This window comes from Desmodus rotundus, chromosome 3 (assembly GCF_022682495.2).
Source record: "Desmodus rotundus isolate HL8 chromosome 3, HLdesRot8A.1, whole genome shotgun sequence".
Taxonomy (NCBI): domain Eukaryota; kingdom Metazoa; phylum Chordata; class Mammalia; order Chiroptera; family Phyllostomidae; genus Desmodus; species Desmodus rotundus.
The window spans coordinates 172,137,201-172,164,460 of NC_071389.1; the positions used below are offsets into that span (position 1 = coordinate 172,137,201).

At 36.2% G+C, this 27,260-nt stretch overlaps 1 protein-coding gene and 1 pseudogene across 2 annotated transcripts in view; both read right to left on the reverse strand.

The window, feature by feature from the left end:
- AEBP2 (AE binding protein 2) overlaps window positions 1–27,260 on the reverse strand; it is a 103,655-nt gene that overhangs the window by 74,715 nt on the left and 1,680 nt on the right. For both annotated transcript variants that reach the window (XM_045184065.3, XM_024575896.4), the window contains exon 2: window positions 7,198–7,405. In XM_045184065.3, the coding sequence (XP_045040000.2) occupies window positions 7,198–7,405 (208 nt within the window). The remainder of the gene's footprint in view (window positions 1–7,197; window positions 7,406–27,260) is intronic.
- LOC112318514 (large ribosomal subunit protein P1 pseudogene) lies at window positions 16,875–21,988 on the reverse strand (annotated as a pseudogene).

Below are 27,260 nucleotides of genomic sequence, written 5' to 3' on the forward strand. Positions count from 1 at the left end.
AAAACTGAGATGGGTTTTTACAAAAAAAACAAAGCCATTTTACATCAGACAGGTCTAAGCAGGCAACACTGCTATTGTTGCTGGTTGACGTGACTATTTAGAGAAAGTTCTTGCATATCCTGTTCCACAAAAGATTTCCTAGTTTCTTTAAGTTAAGCAGATATAAAAGTCATTAACATTTCCTCCTTCATAACTTAAAATTCCTGACCTAGTACATGTTTGTAAAATAATTCCTGAAGTTGCAAAAATTAAAAGTTACTTTTTAAATGAATTAAGGGAGGAAAACTGTGAAGCTACACATATATGTTATGGAAATTAATTCAGTAAGATTTGACAATCACATACAGGTCATCAATGCTGTCTATCAATTTCCTGGCTCATGACTTACTAGACTCTCAAAGTCTTAAATTTTCCATCCAAGTAATAAACAGGAATCAAAGAGCTTGGTTTAAAATTCTCCCAAGTCATACCCCAAAACAAAAATGCCTTAAAACAAGTATTTGGGAACAAAATTATCATAATTCATGTAATAACTTTTATAGAATTCTGTTGCTGTAGTCTCAAGTGACCCCTGTGCTGAATTACAATACCCTCCAAGAAAAAATCAGAAAAATACTCAAACTCTGCACTAGCCTACATTTGAGAGAAACCATAAATCTCCTACGAAAAAACGTAATACACAGGCAATGGCAGATCCTGTAATTTCATCAGATAATAGCCCTAATTGTGAGTAGGTATTGTCCAGATTCTAGATGGAGTAATGTTTAGTAACACTATTAGGTTAACACCTTCAGGTTCAAAGAAAAACCACAACCTTCAACTCAGTGAATATTTTAGGAAATGAAGTTAAATATAAAAAGACCAAAGCCAACTATGGTTAGTCGTATTTGGGTGAAATACTTGTGAAATACTTGAAAAACAATTAGGGGGAAAGGAGGAGGAAGCAATAAAGTTGCACAAGGATATTCCTGATACACAAAATGGCACTAAAAATCCACATCAAGGATCCACAAAAACCGCAAAATTTTTAATTTTCTTTCCTAATATATATTAGAAAAATCCTTTGATAAAACAGGTAGGCCAAAATCTGACAAAAGGATTTATTCAAGCCTCAGTCTTTTTTGATGCCAATACATGAAAAACATTTTTATACCCTAATTTTTAAAAATTTTCTCATTGTAAAATACACCCTGAAAACCAAACACCATAGGAATTAAGCCCAAATACAAAAGGAATTATTCAAAAACAAAATCTCTCATGGTTCCTCTACACTATGTTAAAGTGAACTAAAATCTAGCTATACTGATTAGAATATTGAGGTACAGAGGTTCCTAGCTCAGGCTCTCACGATAGAGTTATATTAACTGGGTTGTATTAGATGTTACAGAAACAGAAAGAACAAAAGTAATGACTAAATTCTATCCAGCTTTCACACTTCCCAGCTATGTAACATTGGGGAAATCACAACAGACACTATGAGCACTTTTTGTAACTCCAAAACATGATAAAAATGCAAAATGACATATATTCTCTAAAAGCAAGACTGGTTTTCTAAGCAGAAAAACTGTGTTTACATTAGATATTGGAGACCCTTCTCAAAATAACCACCACCAGATTTTTCTGCCACTAAGGGATGGGGAGAAAAAAAAAAAAGAAGCACTGCCCAAATGAAAGAACAGATCAAAACTCCAGAAAAAAAGCTAAACAAAATGGAAAGAAGCAATCCATCAGATGCAGAGTTCAAAACACTGGTTATACTGATGCTCAAGGAACCTACTGAGGACTTCAACAGCATAAAAGAGATCCAGTCGGAAATGAAGAATACGCTGAGTGAAATAACAATTTACAGGGAAACAACAGTAGAGAGGATGAAGCAAAGAATCAAATCAATGATTTGGAAAATAAGGAAGCAAAAAATAACCCACCAGAACAAGAAGAAAAAAGAATCCAAAAAAGAAAAATGGGGATAGTACAAGCAGCCTCTGGGAAAACTTGAATGAAGAAGAGAAAGAGCAAGAAATTAGAAATCTATTTGAAAAAATAATGAAAGAAAACTTCCCTAATTTGGTGAAGGAAATAGACATGCAAGTCCCGGAAGCATAGAGTCCCAAACAAGATGGATACCAACAGGCCCACTCCAAGACACATCATAATTAAAATGCCAAAGCTTAAAGATAAAGAATCTTAAAAGCAGCAAGAGAAAAGTAGTTAGTTACCTACAGGGGAGTTCCCATAAGACCGTCAGCTGATTTCTCAAAAGAAACTTTGCAGGCAAGAAGGGACTGGCAACAAGTATTCAACCTGATGAAAGGCAAGGACCTACATCCAAGATTGTTCTACCCAGCAAAGCTATCGTTTAGAATCAAAGGGCAGATGAAGAGCTTCCCACACAAAAAGAAACTAAAGCAGTTCATCATCACCAAACCATTTATTGTATGAAATGTTAAAGGAACTCGTATAAGATCAAAACTATGAACAATGAAATGGCAATAAATACATTATCTATCAACAACTGAATCAAAAGCTAAACTAAGCAAACAAGAACAGAGACAGAATCATGGATACAGAGAGCATTTTGATGTTGCCAGATGGGAGGGAGGTGTGGGGGAATGGATGAAGAGGTGAGGGGATTAATAAGTATAAACAGCCCTGGCTGGTGTGGCTCAGTGGACTGAGTGCCAGCTTCAATCCATTTGTAATCCACTTGCGAACCAAAGGGTCGCTGGTTTGATTCCCAGTCAGGGCACATGCCTGGTTGAGGGCCAAGTTCCCAGTAGGGGGCATAGGAGAGGCAGCCACACATTGATGTTTCTCTCCCTCTTTTTCTCTCTCACTTCCCCTCTCTCTAAAAATAAATAAAAGTAAGTACAAACATGTAGTTACAGAATAGACATGGGGACGTAAAGGACAGTATAGGAAATGGAGTAGCCAAAGAACGCATAAACATGACCCATGGACATGAACAATAGTGTGGGATTGTCTGACCGAGTGGATGGTGCTGGGTGAAGGAGGAAAGGGGGCAAAATCAGGACAACTGTAACAGCAAAATCAATTAAATACATTTTTTTTAAAAAAGCACTACACAACCATTAAAAGAGTATTTTCAAACTACCAAAACATCTTATAATATATAAGGACATAACTTGTAAGATGTACAGGTCAACAATTTCAATGTTACAGGGATACTTTCTGTTGGGAACTCCTCTAGGAAACTGTACTCATCCCTGCTGATGTGGTACAGTGAATTGAGCACTGGCCTGTGAACCAAAAGGGTGCTGGCTTGATTCCCTGTCGGGGCACATGCCTGGGTTATGGGCCAGGTCTCTTGTTAGGGGCGTGTGAGAGGCAACCTATCGACATTTCTCTCACACATTGTTCTTTCTCTCCCTTTCTTTCTCCTTCCTTTCTCCTCTCTCTAGAAGTAAATAAATAAGAAAATCTAATTCAGTACTGTCAGAATAGATAAGCTTTTCCTTCAGAGAATACAATGCAACCTGACAGAGTTTATGTATGCATGAAGAAAATTACTCAGTGATTATTAGTAAATTAAAAACCAGCCAAATATATTCTAAATACAGTGTCAGCAAGCAGTATAAGTTACAATACCCAAATTCAGGGGTGGAGGGGCTAGTTTTACTACTAAATTAAATTCCTTTGACAATAAAATATGACACAAAAAGATATCCCTCTCTCTAAAAACCAATTAATTTTTTAAAAACCTCAAATTACAGTAATGAAATATTCTCCATAATATTAAAGTAATAAAATATTTGGCAATCAAAATGCAAAGTGACCTCCTAAGACTGATTTCACTTCCTAGCAACAGTCTGATTTAACCTTGAGAGTCTACAAATGTCATTTTATATAACATAAAGTTAACTGGTCTCATTCAAGTCTTTGAATACTCTACGACTCCCCCACCCTCAATCTCCCTCAGCCCCTCTCCCCTCAAACACACTAAAGAACGTATACAAAAGTAAACATAATAAAATGGTACATGTAAAATAACTCTTGCATCAAGGAACATGAACATATGTCTTTCTAGCAACTATTTTTAAATAAATAGTTAAAACAGAAAGAATAAAAGACTAATGATTCTTATTGAACCACTGAAATCCTAGAAGATGAAGTTCCCCACCTACCAAAACTTAGGTGCATATTAGTAGGACGCTGGGGTTGAAATTTAGTTAGTGAAATAGCTCAGTCTACTTTTAGAAATGCAGTCACACATAAAAGTAAGGACCCATAAACACAACTCTTATTATACTTAACAGAAAAGATTCATTTTTTGCCTGTTTTTATTTTTTAAATAAGAGAAAACTCTCGTGATTCTTTTTTAAAAAATGTATATTCATAATTCGGTACTTAAGTGGTTAGTATAACTTTTAATGTAGAGCTAAGTACCTAACCACTTTCATACATGAAAAGGTTAGGAAAACCTAACTCCACCTGCTTTAGCCTACAAATACAAAGTCCACGTGACATAGCAACATATAGTTTAAAGGAGGTAAAGAAGTTTTTAAGCTCTTACATGATGGTTTTGTTTTTTTCCAGGGTGAAGATCAGAATGGGATGAAAAAAAATTGGAATTAATGTAGTATTTAACTATATTACTGCTAACTACTGCTCCAATTAAAAAAAACTGCTATCTTTCAATAATTAGAAGCACCAAGTCCTCTACAGTTACCATTTTTTTCCTCATTTGTTTCCATTCCATTACAATATTTAACACTTAGGGTAGAAAAAAAGAAATTTAAACATCTAAAAAGATTATTATGTCACCAAAATCTGTTTTCCACTTATATGCAGTACCTAGAAAAGTCATTTTATACAAAGACAGTAGAGTAACAGTTACCAAGGGCTGGGGGAGGGGAGGATAAGGAAGTTATTGTGTAATGGGTACAGATTTCACTTTTGGATAATGAAAAAGTTTGGAGATGGATAATGGTTATGGCTGCACAACAATGCAAACATGCTAATGCCACTGAACTATACACTTAAAAACAGCTAAACCTAATGAACAAACTGAACAAGCAAAATAGACACAGACAGCAGGATGACAGTTAAGGGGAAGAGGGTGGAAGGACTGAGCAAAAAGGAAAAAGGACTTATGGACATAGACAACAGTGTGGTGATTGCAGGGGTGGGGGATGGAAGTTAAGGGGACTAAATGGTAATGAAAAAAAAGAAAAAACAGTAAAAAGGTTTTAAAAAGAGAAAAATAAAATAAAGTTCCAAACTTCAAAGAGGCCATTAAAAAAATAAAGTTCCAACCAACAACTACTCTATTTTAAAGCACAAAACCAGATCAAGATTTCCTATGCTATATAGTATCAGGTTTTCAAATCCTCATTCATACTTGCATTCTGAAAGCTTAGTCTATATGCCAATGATTGGTATGTAGAAATACTTGGGATATATTTTCTACATTTCTCCAATACATCTTTCATTTCTCAATCAATGTCCTCAAAAAATGAGGACTCCTTTCTGTGGTCAAAATAGCATTACTCTTAAAATTAGCCAGAGAATCTTATTTGTAATAAAGTGATTTTTTGAATAAGGGTTCAAGAAATTACATAGGGGTTTTCATTTCCACAAGTTCACACTTATTGTGGAAATAAGCAAGACTTCAAGTCTAGCTCTGTATTACCAATAAGGTACATGTAGTTGCAGTGATTATATGCCACATTCAGTCTGTAACTCCATTTTTTTCTACAAATCTTATAAAGAGCTGAAAACATTCTCATAAGGCTATGTGCGAACTCAACTTGTAGGATCCACAACTTACAAATGTGGACTTGTCCCATGCCTTCGAAGAAAACCCCAGAGACCTTCTGCATAGCCCGTGATTCAACAGCTGCGAAGTCAAGCATCATGCAGTGGCTCAAAAGACTACTGCAGTGATTCACAACAAGTGGCTTCAATCACCGGCTCACAGACAGAGGGCAACTCGGTAATGACCAGGAAACCAACATGGTTAATTAACTAAGTGCACACCAAAAACCTGACTGGAAGGCAGGGCAAGTGTTACCAAAATTGCCTAGCCACTGAGATGGGTTATACAGTGCAAAAACGTATGTTGGACACAATGCATTAATACACCATCTGATATCAACCTAGACACCACATATATTAAGTCTAATAATAAGACAAATGTTTACTTATCGAGTTTGAGTAATCAAAAAACTGCTGACATATTACAACATTTTGTGACAACAGCAAATACTTCTTAAAAAGAAATTTTAAATGCAATACCAAGGATTAAAATGTTAGGGGTACTTATATGATTGCATGTTTTGTTTTGTTTTTTAAAGATCAATAATACATTCTAATTATCAATACAACCTTGGAAACAGTCACCTACTCTCTTAACCCTGATGATTTTAGCCATTCTAGTATATCTCAAACAGTGATGGCAGGAAGACGGGAAATGTGTGGCCTGATAAATTATCTGTATTTACAATGTGACATTAATTTCTGGAAAATGTAATGAATGTGGTAACTGTTCAGGACAAACCTAAAGTTGAAAAATTATAACTATTATAAATAATATTATAAATATCTTGGTCTATTACACTTTGATTCACCTAATTTGCTTAGCTCTTTATTCACTAACTATATGAACTGACATATTAAATGTATTCCTGAAAGGTTATAGGCTAACACTGACTAATCAAAACTTCTTATCTAAGCCAGCTGTGACAAGACCTGGTAAAGATGATCAATTTTAACTCACAAATAATGAGTGCAGGTTGTCACTTAATAGGATTGTATATACTAATCCTGGTACCAACAGTCTCTCCAGTTAATTTCAGCAGCAGGGGTAATGTAGGACTACTCTTAACAGAAATCCTACACAGTACGAATTCCTAAACATCCTCAACTGGAAACCTCAGAACCTTGGAATACATTGTATTCACTTATAATATTCCCACTATATTTTAGGAAGTCGTATTTCCTCAAAGTAATATACCTAAGAGTAAATTAAAGTCCAACACATCATATGTTCTATTTAATTTGATTCCATCAACTATGTGGGAATCTGTAAATAAAAGGGAAAAAAAAACATTTGAAAAAATAAAGCCTGTGTAAAAACAATCCCAAATTACTTTGAGAAAAAAATAAGCCTAACTAACAATTATAAATTAATAAAACTAATGAAAACAGGGAGTAAAAAAAAGAAATGATAAAACCAACCCCTCCTCGCTGACCATCTACATGTATGGAACGGATGTGATCTGCCAGATCTGGACTAGAGTTGAAGCAAGCCTGGCACTGGTCCCAACAACAATTATAGGCAATATTTTTGCTTGAAGAAGTAGTGCTTCCTTGTCCATTCATCATTGCTGGAGTTGAACGCCCACTGGAAATTGTGCTGTCTACATCCATTATAGTACTGCTTATGCTACAAAAGAAGAAAAAAGGCTGTGTTATTCCTAGAAATTCACTAACATGAATATGATCTTATAAATATTGAATTAAAATTATCACCTGATATTGTGCTCCAAAGTATACTACCATATTTTCCATTACAAAATAACACTGCTTTGAACTTAATTTAGTTGGCAATGAAGTGCAAATAAAGGCCAAAAAAATGCTAGTACAAAAGCCAGATATGTATGGAATAATTTAAGCAACTTTTGGCAGACATGAACTCCCAGATACTATACCCTACAGAAAACATACACACACACACACACACAGGTCATCACATTTCATCCCTTCCATAGTCCAAGTAGGATAAAGTAATAGTTTCCAGCTGTAAGTAATTCAGAATCAAAAGATTATCTTTACAGTTTGCAAATCACAGTTGACCCGTCATCTTTTAGTCTATTCACTAATCTGAGAATACACCCGCTGCCACATCCTACCTCTTTCCATCTCTGGTAAGTTGGGAAATTTCACTGTATTTTCCCCTCTAAATAAAAAAGCAGAAGAGAGAACAGTTTCTCTGATTTTACCCAAGTCCAAATAAAATGTCTTTTTTTTTTAAACTAATCTCTATCCACACCAAGACTGAAATGCCAATCAATCCCTTTTACTTTTTATTTACTAAGCAAAGTATTTCAATTAGTAACCTCTTTGTGAAAAATTGCATTAGTAATAAAAGTTATTGCTCAAAATTTCACTTAATGAAATTTAACATACTTTTGCCTTCATTTTAAAAGCAATTTACTGTTTTTTCTCCAATTATCTTCCCAACAGAGAAACTACATGGAAGTAGCTTCAGCTACAGAATGGTCAACAGGAAGAATGTTTTCGGGCTAAATCAAAAGCTATCTATATCAGCTTGTAATTTAATATCAGTAAGTTATAAAAATTATATTATATTTAGGGTTATGTTTCCCTACCAAGTTTTTATTACAGAAAATTGCAAAGATGCAGAAAGTTTATCTAAATCTGAACAATAAGTATATGCTGTCCTATTAGTTGTTTGTAATTTGTTTTGCTCAATCGTCTGCAAGGTGCAAACATACTTCAAATCGCAAACATTTCAGCACATGCCTTCTAAAAATAAGAACATTCAATACCATTTAAAACTTATTTGCTGCCCTGGCTGGTGTGGCTCAGTGGTTGAGTGCCAGCCTGTGAACCAAAGGGTCACCGGTTCAATTCCCAGTCAGGGCACACACCTGGGTTGCAAGCCAGGTCCCCAGTGGGGGGTGTGTGAGAGGCAATATCACACATTGATATTTCTCTCCCTCTCTTTCTCCCTCCCTTCCCCTCTGTCTAAAAATAAATAAAATCTTAAAAAAAAAAAAAAACTTTTCTCACACCTAAGAATTATACTTAATTAGAACCTTTTAAGTAAGCCTAATGATTTGTGCCTAACATCAAATACATTCCAAAAGCTAGCAAAAATGTCTTTGCATGATGCTTCAGATATCAAAAATGTCTCAGATTTTCCTTTAAAGGATTTTCACGTATTTAAGTTCATCTGGATATCTGTCCATCAGTCAATATACAAAGTCGAACTGCAACTCTAAACCTTCATTCTCTTTAAAACTCTCAAATACAAAAAAGCTCTTGAATATCAAATATTTATTCATAAATTGTTTTTGCAGAAATAAACTGTGAGTATGGCAGTTTTCCTATACTAAAATACAAATTTTTGCCCTTACTGGTGTGGCTCAGATGGCTGGGCGTTGTACAGCAAAGCTAAGGGTAGCCAGCTGATTCCTGGGCAGGGCACATGTCTGAGCTGTGGGTTGGGTCCCCACGAGAGGCAACCAATCAATGTTTCTTTCTCACATTGATATTTCTCTCCCTCTCTCCCCTGCCTTCCCCCCTCTCTAAAAAAAATATTTTTTTTAAAAAAATAAAATACAAATGTTTATCTAAGCCCTAGAAATTTCAAGTTCATGAGGCCCTTAACTGTTTTATGGTTATCTATTTTCCTTATCACTTGTAATATATATTTTAAAACATTTTAACATTAAGCTCATACTTTTGTAAGCCATACTAATTAACTATAGGTAAATAAAATATTAACAACTTTAAAAACCAATCACACTCAATTTATAAATAACAATCTTGGGAAAAGCAATAAATCTCAGTGACCTACTATGGTACAATCTCAAAAGTAAAAGTTAAAAAGTAACAAACAAAAAAAACCCCACCCTGGCTGGTGTGGCTCAGTGGACTGAGCACCGGTGGACTGAGCACCGGCCTGCAAACTGAAAGGTCGCTGGTTCAATTTCCTGTCAGGGTACATGCCTGGGTTGCTGGCCAGGTCCCCAGTTTGGGGGCGAGCAAGAGGCAACCAATCGATGTTTCCCTCACACATCAATGTTTCTCTCCTTCTTTCTCTCTCCCTTCTCCTCTCTCTGAAAATAGGTAAAATCTTTAAAAAAAAAAAACCAAAACACCCACATCCACACATAAGTGCAGTGTGGTAAGGTTCCAATTTGCATACCTAAGTGGAAGAAGAAGATAGATTTAGATACAACTATCCTCTAGAGGCAAACTCTCTTTTAAAGGATACACACAACACAGATGTTGGGGGTTGGGAGAGTGGCATAGGAAAGAAACTTTCACTGTACATATCCTTTCACTGTGTATATATATCCTTTTGTATCATTTTTAACCACAAAACTATATACTAATTGTAGTTAAAAGTTCAAAATGAATTAAAAATGAAACCAAATCAATTATCTTTAAATTGAACAAAGTAATGCAAGGTCAAAAGACTCACATACTTACGATAAACCTGACTAGCAATATAGAGCCTATCTACATAGTGCTTAGCATACTTTTGCTTATTGGGTTTACCACTGAATGGAAATCTTACAAATCCAAGTATCTATGAAAAGGTCCTGGCCACACTGCTCAGTTGGTTAGAGTGACATTCCCATATTCCAAGGTTGTGGGTTCGATCCCCAGTCAGGGCACATACAAGAATCAACCAATGAATGCATTAATAAATGGAACAACAAACTGGTGTCTCTCTATATATATAAAAATCAATTTTAAAAAAATCTATGAACACTAAAGCATTGTTTAATCAGTCTATGTGCAATTTCACTCACTTAAAAAAACAGTACTTCATTTGAATATACATCCTAATAACAGGACAGTATAGCATTGGCTGGTGTGGCTCAGTTGGTTGAAGCATCATCCTGTAAACCAAAAGTTCACAGGTTCGATTCCTGGGCAGGGCACAAGCCTAGGTTCAGGTTCTGCCCCCAGTTGGGGTGTGTATGAGAGGCAACCAACTGATGTTTCTCTCTTCCCTTCCCTTCCCCTCTCTCTAAAATCAATGGGCATTTTCTCAGGTGAGGATAAAAAAAGAGAGGACAGTATAATGCAGGTGTTAAGAGCATGAACTCTGTGATCATTGGCAACTAAGGTACAAATGCAATAGCACAGATAAGGGGCAGGTCCCATACCCTGGAAGACTTGACAAACACTTCACACTATGTACCGCCTCCTCACAGAGCTTCCCAAAGCTGAGCAGGACCAATTGCAGTCCTGCTTCACATCCCCTCTTAAAATCTCCAGCTTCTAGGAAGTGTCCAACCCTATACCCAAAGGCTCCTTCTTGGCCTCAGATCCATGCTGGAATCAGCGACTCCCTCCATTCTACAGACTAACGAAGGCAACAGTCCTAAGACAGGGGAGCACAGGAGACAAGTTGCAGGTAATTTCTGATTTTGACCAGATACTAAGCTAGACAGAGATTTCATAGAAAGTAGTGTCTGTCCTTCTTCCTCTAACAGTAACATAACAAGATGAGATGAACTAGAAAGTAAGGTTTCACCTGACCTTATAAAATTTCTAGGATCATATAGATATTAAAATTTTTCACTCAGTTCTTTTTACCAGTGAACACTTACTGATTCTGTAAAATGTGAACAAAAGCAGCCTGGTATTTGGAGGAAAAACCTAAGCCAGAAAAAGCATTCACACTGTTCAGATAGTTTCAATAATCTAAAACGGTGATTCTCAAACTAACATACACATGAATCACCTGAGGTCTTCTTCTTAACTGCAGATTCATTCAGTGGGTTTGGGGTAGGACCTGAGATACTCCTGGACTGGCCAAAAAGCTCATCAGGGAAGATGGCTCTAGCAGCACTTTGTTGTCTTTAACTTCACTCGAAACAATTTTGTTAAATTGTATTGTGACAGCCATCACATCAGCATTAAAAAACATCAAAATTGGTAAATTACTGTTAGCCATTTTAATATTGAAGATGAAAGAAAACACACATTTTTGGCATATTGTGCTTTATTATTTCAAGAACGGTAAAAGTGCAATTGAAATGCAAAAAAAGATTTGTGTGGTGTATAGAGAAGGTGCTGTGACCAATCAAACATGTCAAAAGTGGTTTGCGAAGTTTCGTGCTGGAGATTTCTTGCTGAATGATGATGCCCCAGATCCAGTAGACCAGTTGAAGTTGACAGCAATCAATTCAAGACAATTGAGAACAATCAATGTTATACCAAATGAGAAATAACCAACATATTCAAAATATCCAAATCAATAAAGTTATTGGTGAAAATGAAAAATGCGTTTTATTTTATGGCAAAAAAAATATGGATCTTTTGGTCAACATAATATATTTTTAACAAGCATCTGCTTGATGCTGCTGCTACATTTTAAGTAGCAAACTCTAAAAGATCTCTTTCACTATTATTATCCAACTGAAACTAACCAAACTAAGGGATTATCTCATAGAATAATAAACTAAAGCATTTGCATACACACACTCTCTCTGACAACAGAAAACCCGTAAGTTTCAAAAAATAAACAAACATGCACACACACTGTTAGAGAATCCAATGAAATATCTAGGAAGGGACATGAGATATTTTCATGTCCCTTCCTAAATATTCCCTTTCTCCACTTTCCCGTGGACCTTGTTATGAAACCATTTGGCAGACCAGAGGTCTCTACCCCAACATCTAGAATAACTAACTATATGGAATTTATAGAAATGGTTTCCCTTAGGAAACCAACTAAGGGCCAACTCACTCATACATACAACAATAGCCACTTCTTTAAGAACTCAAATTACTGCCAAGTGAAACATCTGCTTGGTAGATTTGGCCATGGCTGAAAAGGATGCCAACATTGAGAAGTAAAGATCTGCTTGTTGCCCTGGCCAGCGTGGCTCAGTGGATTGAGTGCCAGAGTATGTTCCAAAAGGTTGCTGGTTCAATTCCCAGTCAGGGCACATGCCTGGGTTGTGGGCCAGGTCCCCTGTAGGGGGCACATGAAAGGCAACCACACGTTGATGTTTCTCATCCTCTTTTTGTCCCTCCTTTCCCCTCTCTAAAAATAAATAAAATCGTTAAAAAGAAAAAAAAAAAAAAAAAACCTGCTTGCTAAATGATGACATACAGGACCAGAGGAAATAATACACGGATGTTATGTTATCATGATGAAGAAGGACAAGACCATGGTCTCAGTTTAGCAGAATAAAGAAAATATCATTGATATAATTTCGGATTCCACACTGCAGATATCACTTGTCGAGTTTTGGCATATTATCAAATAGCCACAAAATTATCTGAAATGGCTATTAAAATACTCTTTCCTTCTCTACTAAGTATCTGTATGGGGCCAAATTTTCTTCACAAAGTTCAACCAACCTAATTCATTGCAACAGACTGAATGCAGAAGCACATATATAAGCAACTAGCTATTAAGCCAGATCTTAAAGGCATTAAATATAAAACAATGTCACTTCTATATCTTTAACTGCAAATTTTATTTTTACATTAGAAAGAACAGTGTTAGGTTACATATAATTGGTTTATTTTTAAGTTAATTAATGTTTTTTAAAGTTCTTGGTTTTAATTCCTAATCCTGTAATAGTGATAAACATAACATAAACAAAAGCTCTTTAGATTCTTCAGTAACTTTTTTAACAGCTTTATTGATATATAAGTGATATTTCTCAATACTTAAGAAAGTATCATTAACAGCAAAATGTTTGGGAGCCACTGTTCTAAACTACATATGGAGCAAAGATTAAATGTCTCTTGAATTGGAGAAAGTGTATTTCTGACCTGAAATATTTTTATTTTATTCTGAGGTTAATTGCTGAATTGGAAATTCATCCTGAAGTCAAATGGGTAGAGAGGTTTATCTGCAATCTGTGAGGAAATTCATTTGTATTGTGAATTTTTCTTGGTCCTTCTCATCTTCCCCCTGCTTTGAAATGATTTCTAGGCTAGTGAAATGTCTAACTTTAAAGGAGAGCTGAGCCCTGGCTGGTGTGGCTCAGTGCACTGCGAACCAAAAGTTGCCAGGTCAATTCCCAGTCAGGGCACATGCCTGGGTTGCAGGCCAGGCCCTCCACTGGGGACATGCAAGAGGTAACCTTCTCTCACATACCAATATTTCTCTCTCTCCCTTCCCTTTTTTCTAAAAAATAAATAAAATCTAAATTCATCTAAAAGCTTTACTCTTCTGATTGACTTTATAAACCTATGTTAAATTTTTAAACCTATAAAAATACTAATATAACGTGCCTCCTGCATTGGCGTTCCATATAAAATTTCATTTGAGAAAAAGTTTCATTGACTACTCAAAGTCTATAAATGGTTTTTAGATTTTTTATTTTCTCAGCCACAGACCTAGAAATTGCCAAACTACTATGAAATGGATAGCACTTTGACAGTAAAAGTTTAGAAACTACTTAGCTACCTTATATACAAAGTGACAGAAAGAAAAAATGTACCATAAACAAAGGTAATAGGAAAACAGTGTAAGCATGGCATCTAACCACTGTCTTCAGGATCTGGAAGTTATTGAGGTTCCACAGAAGAACCTCCCTAATCTCTAATGGAGCAGGCTGTTTTATTTTGTTCTATCAATGAAAAGCATAACCTTTAGGAAGTCTTCAGTTCGTAATTTCTATCTTAATTATTATAAAAGCAAATACTCTGTAATTCTAATGCTTTAAGAATGGAATATGGTTGCCGTGACCGGTGTGGCTCAGTTTGTTGGGAATCGACCTGAAAAGTGAAAGGTTGCCGGTTCAATTCCCAGTCAGTGCAAATGCCTGGGTTACAGGCTCAGTTCCTGGTTGAGGTGCGTATGACAGGCAGCCAAATCTATGTTTCTTTCCCACTCTTTCTCCCTCTCTTCCCCTCTCTCTAAAAACAAATAAACAAAATCTTTAAAAAAAAATGGAACATGGTCTTCCACCCAGAATGAAGAAACGTGTCATGAAATAAGGGGACAATAACTCTACTGGTATAAGGAATGCTTAACAGGGTATTATAAAATTAGTTTTGTAACTGGTTATAAGCTTGTGGTAGAAGTATACTATCTATAGTTTTCAAAGTATTTATCAAATTGTAGGTAAACAAAATAACCACACACAGGAGAGTCCTAATCTAATCATATACCAAGATACGCTGTTTGTCAGCTAACAGGCAATGTTCCTTTCATCCATTAAAAATTGCCACCCTCTACTCAGAAGTTTATTCTGTTTTTCCCATATACTTATAATCAAAATTATTAAAGGTTAAAATTCAAAACAGCGTAAAGCATTTAAGAGGATTTTATATTTTTGAAAAGTGTGAAATTGTATACCAGATATTATACACTTTTGAGTGTGAAACTCTTTACTTGAGTTATCCACTCCATTTCTCACACCCATTTGTTGCTGTTGTTAGTGGACAGTCATTTTGTGTCCTGCTCCCTATTCTAGGCATTGGCAAAGGAATTAAAAGCTAAAACTTAACCATTAAAAGAAACAGGTTCCTTCAAGAAACTGTAAATTGCCTACCTATTACATTTTATGACTTTATCTTAAGGAAAAAGAGAGATGATATAACTTACTACATCAAAATGTGTATCACAAAAGACATTTTAATCTGACTTCCCATTCTTCTTCTTCTTCTTCTTTTTAAATTAATTAATTTATTCTTTTAGAGGGAGGGGAAGAGAGGGAGGAAGAAAGACAGAGAAACATTGATTGGTGGCTTCTCGCACCCCCAAATGGGGATCTGGTCTACAATCCAGGCAAGTGCCCTGACCCAGAATAAAACCCACAACCTTTGACCTTTCAGTTTGCAGGACTACGTCCAACCCACTGAGCTACACCACTCTGGGCTGACTTCCCATTCTATATCATAGCAGCTTACTATGTGCTGTATTTCCTGAGCTGTTCTATGTGCTTAGGTAGGACTATATTTTCTGAAGATAGCTACACCAATAATTTACACCCTCCCACATCTCCTTACAACATGGCATCAAGGGGAGTTTATATTGCCTCCCCTTGTACCAGAGCAGGCCAGAGACTACTACAGAAGTTATGGTACTACCAGATTTCTAAGGCTAAGTCATAAAGGCAATACAACTTCAGCCTGGCTGTTCCTCGGAACACACAATTTGGGGGCCCTGAACGACCACGTAAAGCAATCTGACTCCTCTGAAGCCATCAGGCAGAAGAGATCCTGTAAACAAAGTACACAGAGATAAAGAGGGATGCAGGGGAGCCACAGCTGTTCTAGTGCCCAGCTGTTTGAGTCTTCTCAGCCCGGCAACCACAGAGATGACAGGCACACGAGTGAGTTTTCTGGTGACTGCAGTCTCCAGCCTTTATGCTGCTCCAAGCTGTCACCAAGTGAAGCAGGAACGATCTAACCAGGCCAAACCCTGCTCAGATTGTAGATCTGTAAGCAAAATCATTGTTTTGAACCATTAAACGTCACAGCTGATTGTCACGCAGCCATACTAACTGGAACAATACCTAACATGCACTAATGCATTTAATGTTTACCACAACCAAAAGAGATGAAAGAGACTAAGACACAAAAATCATGTGACTTGCCCAAAGTCATGCAAGAACAACTCACTAATGCCAAAAAACTTAACTGCCACATTTATAAAGGTGGGTATTTAAGAAATACTGAAATGCAGCCCATATTATACATCGAAATAACTGGCACTCAATTTCATCTGGTACGCACATACCAGAAATTTTTCTTTCCTTTTGCACATCAATGGTGCGCACACAAACAATATTTAGCACTTACATATAATTTGACTTATCTGGGCACATAGTTTTACTAACAAGATAAACTATTAAACATGACGCCTACAAGCCATTTAGCCTCATAAAAAAATTAATTCAAGGTCAGTCACAGAAAACAACATTACCCTGAGGTAGAATTTGTCCCAGATTTAGAACTGAAACAGATCTTGAGCCTAACAGTGTCAACTTAAAATCCAACTCCAAATATTCATTTCAGAGATAAAGAAGCAGTCACTTTAGTTTTTATTTACAAAGAACAAAATTAACTTATGAAATTGGCCTTAAATGAGATTAAGGAATTTAAGGCCAGATCAGATTTCTATATGGCAAACTGGTTTTGCCTTCCAAAATGCTGTGGTGCAATGGGATTTTAAACTGGAAGATAATTAGGGGGGAAAAAAGTAAAGAGAAAATGCCTACTTTATTACATGTGTTATATACACACAAGTCAACTTTCCCCAAGGCCCTTCCTACTCCACTAAGGTGGAAGGAATTCTGCTTCCTTATGACCCGGTTCATCTGTACTATGAATCACCTATAAATATCTCATTTAGAGTAAACTCCTAAATCTAGCTAGTGTGTTGCACATGGTATGTTCAAACAGTTTTTAGTGACAAATAAAAGTACAATTTTTAAGGGAAGTAAAATATGTGGCTTTGTCGCATGAGATAATCATCAAAATCAATTGGAGGCACACTAAAAATCATTAGTCAAAACCAAAATATTATTATTACTATTATTACTGTAATTCCAAACCATTATCACTGCAATTTAAAAAGAGAAAATGGATTTTTCTAATCAAGAAAAAGACTACTCTCTATCCCCACAATTATTTCTGTGAATAAAGACATAAGATTTCCTCCCCCAAGACCCAGGAGCTTTCACTAAATTGGCCAGCGGGGACTCTATGCAACAGTGATGAAAGACAGCCTATGGAAAACAAGTAGGTCGCATTCTTCTATCACCACTGTGCACTGTACACATTATTTGAAATTTGTTTCTCATCTCTAGTCTATTGCCCTTTAAGATTACTCCACCCACATTTTTCATTCAGCATAACAGATCAGCAAGCAATTATCTTCCAAAAGACTGTAATACTAGAAACATTTTACTTCAGTACAATTACACTATACAGAAGGAGTTATCTTTTACCTTCTTAAAAAGATTTGCAGAAAAATGCCTATACACGCAAAGATGGTATGTTAAAAAAAAAAGTATGCCGTGAAAAGTAACACTAATTTTTTTAATAGAGTTTAGCTTTTCATTAAATGTATTACAGAACAGGTTTAGTCAAAAAGACTGAAGCTCGTGTCATTTCAGACTCCTCAGATTCTTCTTTCTTTGTTTCCACTTTCTTCTCCTCAGCTGGGGCAGCAGCAGTGGAGGGGGCAGGACCCCCTGCTAGTGCCTTACTAGCTGCTGGGGCAGGTCCTCCAGCCCCTACATTGCAGATGAAGCTCCCAATGTTGACATTGGCCAGGGCCTTTGCAAACAAGCCTGGCTGGAAAGGTTCAACATTTACACCAGCTGCTTTAATTAGGGCATTGATCTTATCCTTGGTTACCATCACCTCACCATCACCTCATCGTCCTGCAGGATAAGGGCTGAGTAGACGCAGGTGAGCTGCAGGCAAGTCTAAGACGAAGGCCATGGTGTGGGTGCATGCTGGGCAAGCACTGCCAGAAGTGGTGCTAGTCGCTAAGAGAAGTGAAGGCCTCACCCCAACACGGCCTTAGCTTCCTGGGAAGTCGGGAGCACCTTAGTGCAGCTAAGGAAAGGTGCACAACTCCCATTTTATAAGGAAGCAATTATATATTCGCTTTTTTTTAAGTTAGTGTTAAATTATAAAAATATTTCTAACAAAAACAACTACAGGAGCTTTGGCCAGTGTGGCTCAGTTGGTTGGAGCATCGTCCTGTAAACCAAAAGGTCTTGGGTTCAATTCCCAATCAGGGCACATGCCTAGGTTGCAGGTTCAATCCCAGCAACCAATCAGTTTCTTTCTTTCTTTTTCTCTCCCTCTCTCTCTCTCTCTCCCCCTCCCTCCCCTCTATCTCCCTCCCTCCCTTCCTTCTCCTCTCTCTAAAATCAGTAAGCATGTCCTTGGGTGAAGGTGAAAAAAAATTTTTTTAATGACTGCAGCAAGGCTCAGCACCTCAACACTTGTTCGAATGTCTGGCAACATGAATTGAAAGCACTAAAAAGTCTATTGCTGATTCATTCACTCTCAGTACCATAACAGATAGTTACAAAAAGTAATGGCAAAAATTTTCATAATTTAGGAACAAACTAGCAAACGTACTTACTGAGATATACTAATACCCTTCTATGTGTTTTCTTGAATTGGTAACACTTCATCTTTCTAGAATCTCAAAAAGAAATGAAAAGCAAGAAAGCAAGTCAGGGACTTCAAAAAGTGTTCCAAAAATAAAATGTCAATAAAGACTTTTATTCCCCTTAAGACTAAATAACTACAACACTTAAAATTTAACTTCTGTAATTTAGTCTTAAGAGGAATCTAGGCTATAATCTATGTATATATAAATACTAGAAATGAAAATAAGGTCAAATATATAATTTGCAAAAGAGAAAGGTTAAAAATTTAAGTAGCTACTTATTTATATGATTTGAATGAAACTTCCCCGGTCGAGGTTGTTAAAACAGTCACAAAGGCAGTACAGTAGCCAAGACCACACATTTAGAGCCAGAACAGCACATTCTCAAGGAGCTGTGTAACTTGGGCAAGTTATAATCGCTGTGCGCTTCCTGGCCTCACTGGCTGTTGTCATGTGAAGATGCAATGAACTGCACTTCTTAAAATCCTGTCAATAAGCTCTAGAGTCTGAGTCTTAAGCAAACTAGGTAGTAGTTTTCGCCTAAAATAATATGCAAAATTTTTGTTGGGGAAGCCTGCTTTTTAAAATTATTCAAATAATCACAACTTTTTTCAAATGTTTCCACATATGTTTTAAGAAACTGGGGGAACACATAAAGCAAAGAATAGTTTTCCTTGTTTCATGCAGCCACACTAATGGCAATGAGAAAGAATAAATACGTATCAAGTACATCGATATTCAGTTGAAGTCAACCAAGCACTGACTTAGTGAATTAATATAGGCAGTGTAATAGATGAGTGTAAGCAGTATGTGCTGGAAGTATAAAGATAAATAGGACCTGATTTTAATCTTAAAAGTGTTACAGCCAGAGAAGACACACAGAAATGGATATTCCCATATAATACCATCAATATAAATTAGAATTCCAGTGATTTTTGAACTCAAGTATCTTTGAAACCCTGAATGTGACAAAGGCACATGTGCAATACTCCGGGTTTGTCCAAAGGATAGCTCCAAATTATACTGTTTACTCAGAACCTCTCGTTTTTAAGAAAAAGAACCTGAAGTTGAGAGATAGGAAATGATCTGCCAAATTTCCTGCAGGCAGGATCTAGTAAAACCAGTCCTACAATATTGATTACTTATTCCCACTATTCCTTCCACAAGTCTATGCGCGAGAAATGGGAGAGTAAATGACTCTGAATTAAATACAGCCCTAGGCCCTTTCACTCCATCTCACTTACTCATAACACTAAGATATTTCTCCTATTTTACAGTAATATTTCTGAGAAGTTAAATTAAAATAACCCAAGTCTTCCCCAGGCTGGCTGGCTCAGTTAGTTGAATTACCATCCTGTACACCAAAAACGTTGTGGGTTCCATTCCCAGTCTGGCTGCATATGGGCGCCAACCAATCGATATTTCTTCCCTCTCTACTACCCCTGCCTCTCTCTCTAAAATCAATAAAAACGTATCTTTGAGTAATTATTTAAAAAATAAAAAATAAATAGCCCAAGTCTTTCTGACTTAAGGCTCATGTTCTTTTACTACCCAATGTTCTTTTAGTTATTTCAGCAATAGATGAGTCTGGAAAAAAAAGGGTAAGATATTGGTACAATTAAATCCCCAAGAAAAAAAATGTTTACTCAGAAATAATCTGAGTAAAACATTTACTCAGAAATAGTCTGAGTATTTGTCTTAGAGACAACTTAGGAAATTAGCTTTTCTTTCCTTTGACTCAGTTTTCTAAAACTGAGTCAAAGGAAAGTTGGGGGAAAAGGTATGACTTTTTCCCCAACTTCTTCCCTAGCTCAAGTCTCTTCATTTAACACCTGCACTATTTCTCTAGCCTCTTAATTGGTCTCCCAGCTCAACCTTCCTTCTCTACTTTTGCCACGTATAATTAACTTTCCTGTTTCACAAGTTTCATCACTCATTCAGAATATATTTAAGAACACCTAAAATAAATGTCGAGCACTGTGCCAGGTACTGCAGACAGAGCCATGATCAAAATAGACACGTTCCTATTCTCAGGGAACATACATTATAGCAGGATAGAAAGACATAACTATTCAAATTGGAGGAAGGACAAAGAAGAACTTAAAGAGTGCTGGCAATTTATCTAACAAAGGATAGTTTGCCCGAGAAAATGTTCAAGGTAAGACCTGAACGTGACTATGAATTACAAAGAAATAGCAGAGAGGCAAAAGAATCTAATGCACAAACCTACACTGAGAAACATGTGCACCTGTGTTGGTGTGAAAGGTCCCCATTGAGCCATTAATTCTTTATTTCACAGTTCCAACACACATTCTCTGATCAGGCAGGAAAGTCTCCAGAGCATGCTATACTCTTTTCTTCATATGTTTCATTTAGGCTTTCTAGAAATTTCTCTTCATCACTCTCCTAACCATAAAATCCACTTCCACACTCCCACCAAAACTTCAGTCATTCATTACAATACTCCCCCATTTTAATTTTAAAGTACTGTGTCACAAATTTACAAATGAACTAGTAAATAATGGAATCCTATTTTTTTAGACTTTTTTTAAAAAATTTAATTTCTGGAGAGGTACCATCACATTTCTTTCTTATCACTGAACAGGGAACAATGGTAACCATGATTTTTAAACATACAAATACGCATCTGATTTCCTACCCATGCCCTAAATTATCCATTTAGTTCTAAGGTCAATATAACTATTATTTCCACAAATGCAAACTATTACTCCTAAAAATGAACTTAACATGTAGTTAGATAACTGCAAATCCATTACCATTACTAGAAAACATACCTCAAAGCTTTTTACTAATAGATCAGTAGCTTCACTTACGTATTAAAAACTTAAAAATAAAAGGTATTATGAGGCCTTTTAGGTTAACTACAGAACAGATACACAGGGTGGAGCAAAAGTACATTTACAGTTTTTCCTATGGAAAATAATACAATAACAAACAATACAAGAATAAACTGTTTCACATACAACTGTGAACCCTGTATATGTTTGCTCTACCCTGTATATGTTTAAAATAATTGATTAAAACAGATTTTCTTGCATGAAATATTTTGATCAAGCATACCCTTTTGCAAGTTTCTGCAGCACTCACAGATACTTGTGACTCGTTTACAGTTGATAAAGCACTTTTTGGCATTTCAGATCTTACACTGCTTCCTAACAACAGCAGACCATTACTAGCTATTACCAGTTCATTTGTACAGTCTGTCTCTCCCACCCAGGAGGTCAGATTATCTGTTTTATTTCCTGCTGTACACCCAGCATCTAGAACAGTACCTGGCACAAAACGGAGGTTCTATGTACATCTGTGAAATAAATACCTATCACATAGTAAATGCTTAATCAATTGCATGTCAAATACTCTACATGTGACCCCCACAACAATCTTACAGGGAAGGAACTATTACTGTCCCCCTTTTGCAGATGAGAAACCTGAAATAGCAGTTAAGACATTAAATAACTTAAGCAACTGTCACATGGTCACCCAGCTCAAGTAAATTTTAAATCCAAGCATTCTGATTTATATCTCACTCTTAACTTCTACTCTCCCTATACTTTCTCCCTCAACTTCAAATTTTCCATGTAACTTTGATAAAACATGAAGCATTTTTATACAGTAAAACAGTAAATGCTTCTAACAATGGCTTTTTAAAAATCCTCTGGCAACTACCCATTTCAGATTTCCATACTGTGTTTTTAAAATATGCTTTTTATGGAAACTTTCCACTTCAGAGTTGTCCAATCTTTTTAACATCTATTATGCTCCTCTGTATACCCTCCAAATAGGTAGTTCTTAGACCAACTCTTGAAAATCTGATAAAAGTTGATGACATCTTCTCAGAGCAGTATCTGTATTTAATTTTACATACAACCTCACATGCAAAGCTGTCCTTAAACTCATCAATACCAGATACAATGAATGATCCAACCAAGGGCACCCATTCCTGGCCCTAATTTAGTCCCCTTTATAGAAATTATACTGCTGGTATTTCGATCTAAATCTAGTAATTGAGTATTCACCCTATCCAAGGGGCCGTGCCAAATACTGCAAAGTTCTCAGCAAGCTAAACAGCCCGTGCTCTCAAAGATGTACCATTCTACAAGCAAAAGGGCAAAGCAAGCATTCAAATAACATGGATTCTTCACAGCAGTTCAGGAGTAGTTTGGAGAAATTCATATGGACCATAGAACTGTAAAAGCTAACCGTTTTGCAGTTGAGGAGCTAAGGCTCAAAGATAATTACTTAAAATCATAATACAGACAAGACTAAAATTTGAACTGTGCCCTGTCTCCAGATTACAGGCTCTTTATATTAATATTCTACATCCCTCCAGCTATAGAATAGAGCCATAAAAGGAGAGGAAAAATAGAGAATACAAATGAAAAAGAAGAAAAACTTAAAGCCAAGTTTTAAAAGCCAGAAAAGGATTCATTGTGGCATTTTGATGGGTTTTGAAAGGTTGTCTCAGTCATCAAAAATCTGAAGCCATTAGCCCTGGCTGGTGTGGCTAAGTGGGTTGGGCATCGTCTTGCAAAGGAAAAGGTCGCCAGTTCTACTCCCAATTAGGTCACGTGCCTGGGTTACCAGCCAGGTCCCCAGTTGGGGGCGCAGGACAGGCAACCCTATTGATGTTTCTCTCCCTTGCTCCCTCCCTTCCCCTCTTTCTAAAAGTAGGTAAAATTTTTTTGAAGCAATTACTGTGTATCAGAGTATGAATGAAAAGAAAAATAAGAAAAAAATCTGCTCAATGAAGATGTATGCGGGTATATTTAGATTGTAAAAAAGCATTGTGACTTCTTCCTTGCTCTCTCTCTCAGGTTAACTTGCTCTGGGGAAAACTAGCTGTGCCATAAGGTCAAACCAACAGCCCTAAGGAGATATGGACTTGGTTAGTTAACTGAGACCTCCTGCCAGAAGCAAGGATTCCTAACCCCAGTCAATCCTTCAGATGACTGCAGTGCTGGCCAACATTTTCACTGCAACCTCATGAGACCCTAGGCCAGAACCACCTAGCTAAGTCTCTCCATTCTTGACTCTCAGAAACCACTTTGTAACAATGTTCAGCCCTGGATGGTATGGCTCAGTGGACTGAGCAATGGCCTGCAAACCAAGGGGTTTCTGGATGATTCCCAGTCAGGGCACATGTCTGGGTTGCAGCAGGCTAGGTCCCCAGTGAGGGGTGCACGAGAGGCAAGCTCACACTGATGTTTCTCTCCCTCTCTTTTTCCCTCCCTTCCCCTCTCTCTAAACATAAATAAATAAAATCTTTAAAAAAAAAACCCACACACATTTGTTCTTTTAATTTGCTAAATTTTAGCACATTGTGTTATACAATAATACATAATACAACAGGCAAGGTGTGAAATCTCTAACTTTGTTCACATTAGATCAATGAAGTTTTGTGCCAGGAGCTACAGCAAAGCTTACACCTCAGCATTAAGCCTCACAGCAATATGCAAGATGGATGAAGAGGGAATCATTTTGTCTTCCTATCTCCCACAATGTCCATTAAAGAGTCCTGTACATAGTAAATACACACAGGATCCCCCAATTGACCCAACAAAGTGCTTTCAATGTTTCCTAAAGTAAAATGACCCCTTAGAATCTCTCAATATAGATTCAGTCCCCAAATCTGTTTGTTTTTTACTGTTGCCATACCATCCTTAACCGAGCATTACAATGTTCCATGGTAATTATAATTATCATGAAAACAGAGACCTATTAGAAGCTTTTCCCAAAACCTGATCAAAAGGGTAGCTAAGAAGAGGAGTGCTGGAGACTATAAAGAGCTGACTGCTTCAGAGATGAAAGGGGCAAATAGTAAAAAGGAGTTTTATTAAGTATGAGTAAAATATTACTTCACATAAAAGTATTTTACTGCGTCAAACATACAGATCCTTAATAAATCTTCACAATAATCTCAACATGCAGCCTTCCCAAATTAATGTGATTTAAAAGTTTGGCCACTACACTAGAAAAAGATCTTCCCAATCTAGGGAAATTGGGCAATGTAAGTCTGTCTTCCCAGTGTCAAAGCAATCTTAATTATACCTCTAAGTTTGCAACCCAAAAGGTTGAAAGTCCAAATTTTGATTCACAAAAATTTAAGGGCCTGTGGCCTTTGCTGAGCATTTAAAATACGTACTATATACCCTTCCCTATCACTCCATCCTTACATGCACTTTTCACTTGACTAGTAGATTTATCCAGAAAAGCTGATAAAAGTCGCTGAAAGAGGTCTTAGCTGTTTCTAAATAAGTCATGGCTTATATGCTAGTAGGGGGCTGCTGGGAACAAAATATAAAAAAGAGACAACCACAAAATAGAGGTGGTTATTATTGACTCACATAGGTAAAAGCTAAGAGTTCTTTTATATAATGATTCAATAACTAAAACTAATTTGAAAACTAAAAAAACTGAGGCATTTTAAACTCTAAAATTGTAGCCTCTGTAATTAACTTAAAAGATAACTTTTTGAAAAATACTTAAGCTTAGATTCAAAGTAAAACTAGTTTTTAGTGTTCTTGCACCACTAAATATCTTCTCCCTAAGAAAATTCAATTACCTGTATAACCAAAGCAAGAGTAAATTACCTATCAATTTGAGGGTTTTCTAACTTCACCAAAATAAACACACTAATACACTAACATTGGTTTTGAGTAACTCTCTCCTGGGGAAAAGAATCACTGTTTTTTGTACCAAGTGTAATTTAATCATTTTATAAATTAGTCACTTTTTCACCATACAACACTTCGATACATGATTATAAAGTGACACCTTGGATCACCAGCTTTAACATCTAAGTCTTTACGTTTAATTCTTTCTTAAAAAGAAGCTCATGGTTAAAAAATATTTAAGATATTTCAACAAATTCAAAAATATGTTAAACTCAAAGGTACAATCTAATTTCAAAGTGATAGAAAAAACCTGAACAGGCATCCTAAAGAAACAGAGTACGATAAAATCGTTGTGATAGGATTGCCTCGAGTTTTTTAAAAGCACTTTAAAACCACAATATCCTTTCATCAGTTACAAAAATAAAGACTTCCTACCATAAAAATCAATCTATAAAATCCAGATAGATTGGTGTAATCTGCAGGGCAGTTGGTAAGAATTATAAATCCTTTCCAAATTTAAAATTAAAAAAACAAAAACAAAAACAAAACACACCTCCAAAGGCAGCAAGGAGCATTACGGGACATTACAGATTTAAGATTATCAAGACCACAACCAGTTTCTCTGGAACGTGAGCCTTTTCATACAAATGATAAATCTATCACTCTGAAATGGTAAAATGACTATGATATTTTATAGTCTCTAATGCTTAAGCATTAAGGAAATCAAGTGTGCTTAGTTATCAAGTTTTAACCTTATTTGGACTTGTGGCACAAATATCTTACTCCTGACTCTGAATATGATGCAAAAATTAGATACTCGAGTAAATATCTAATAAATATGAAATGAAGCCAAAACTCCACTTCCTAAAATATTACTTGTCCAATAATTCATTGTCTCCTAAAAGGAAGCAGGAGGCAGATACTAACTGAAACAATAAAAAGTGACACATAGCATGTTATTAAAGGTGACTTATTCTAACTCTTGTGAAGTGGAAATATCAGGAGACATAAGAACCTTTGTTCAGCTTCGCCACTACCATTCTATACTTACTGTTTTAGGAAGACACTCAACTTGCTTCTTCATCTGTTAAATGGAAAACATCAATAATAGCTATCTTGCACTACAGTTGAGAATGAAATGACTGCAACACTTAAACTGTGCAGTGCTAAACACTTGTAAATGTGTGTATATACACTAAGTAAACAGAACTGTGGAAACTGTATCAGCTTTCAAATATCTACCGGTACCAGTGAAGGAGGACATAATAAAATGATAACACATGCTTCACTGTACAGTTCACATCAATTTTTAATTTTCTTAAAGGCATTCTCCTTCCTGCCATGCCTACGTAATTCAGTACAATTCTTCTAAGGTCCATACAGTCCATGTTACCCCATCCCAGATGTTTTAACTAGACATTAGAGTGTCAGATTCTAGTACTGTACTTCCCAAATATTTAGGCGTTGCATTCCATATTACTACATTCAATTTAAACCAAAGTGTTCATTTTCATCAGCTAACAACCGGAATTCCTAGCACTTCAGAATACTTAAAACTTTTCAATCCAAGGCAGTATCAATTGCTGAAAATTCTGTTCATCAAAACATTAACAAAATAAATGCTATTATATTTTAGCAGTATAATATGCATCAAGTAGTTTTTTCAAAGTACATTAAAAACCAATTAAAGTATGAGGTTTTCCAAAGAGATCAAAAGTAGTAGTAACAATTGAAACATACTAGTGCAAAATTTTAATGTCCCGGAAAAATGAGGCGCATTTGTCAGCCTC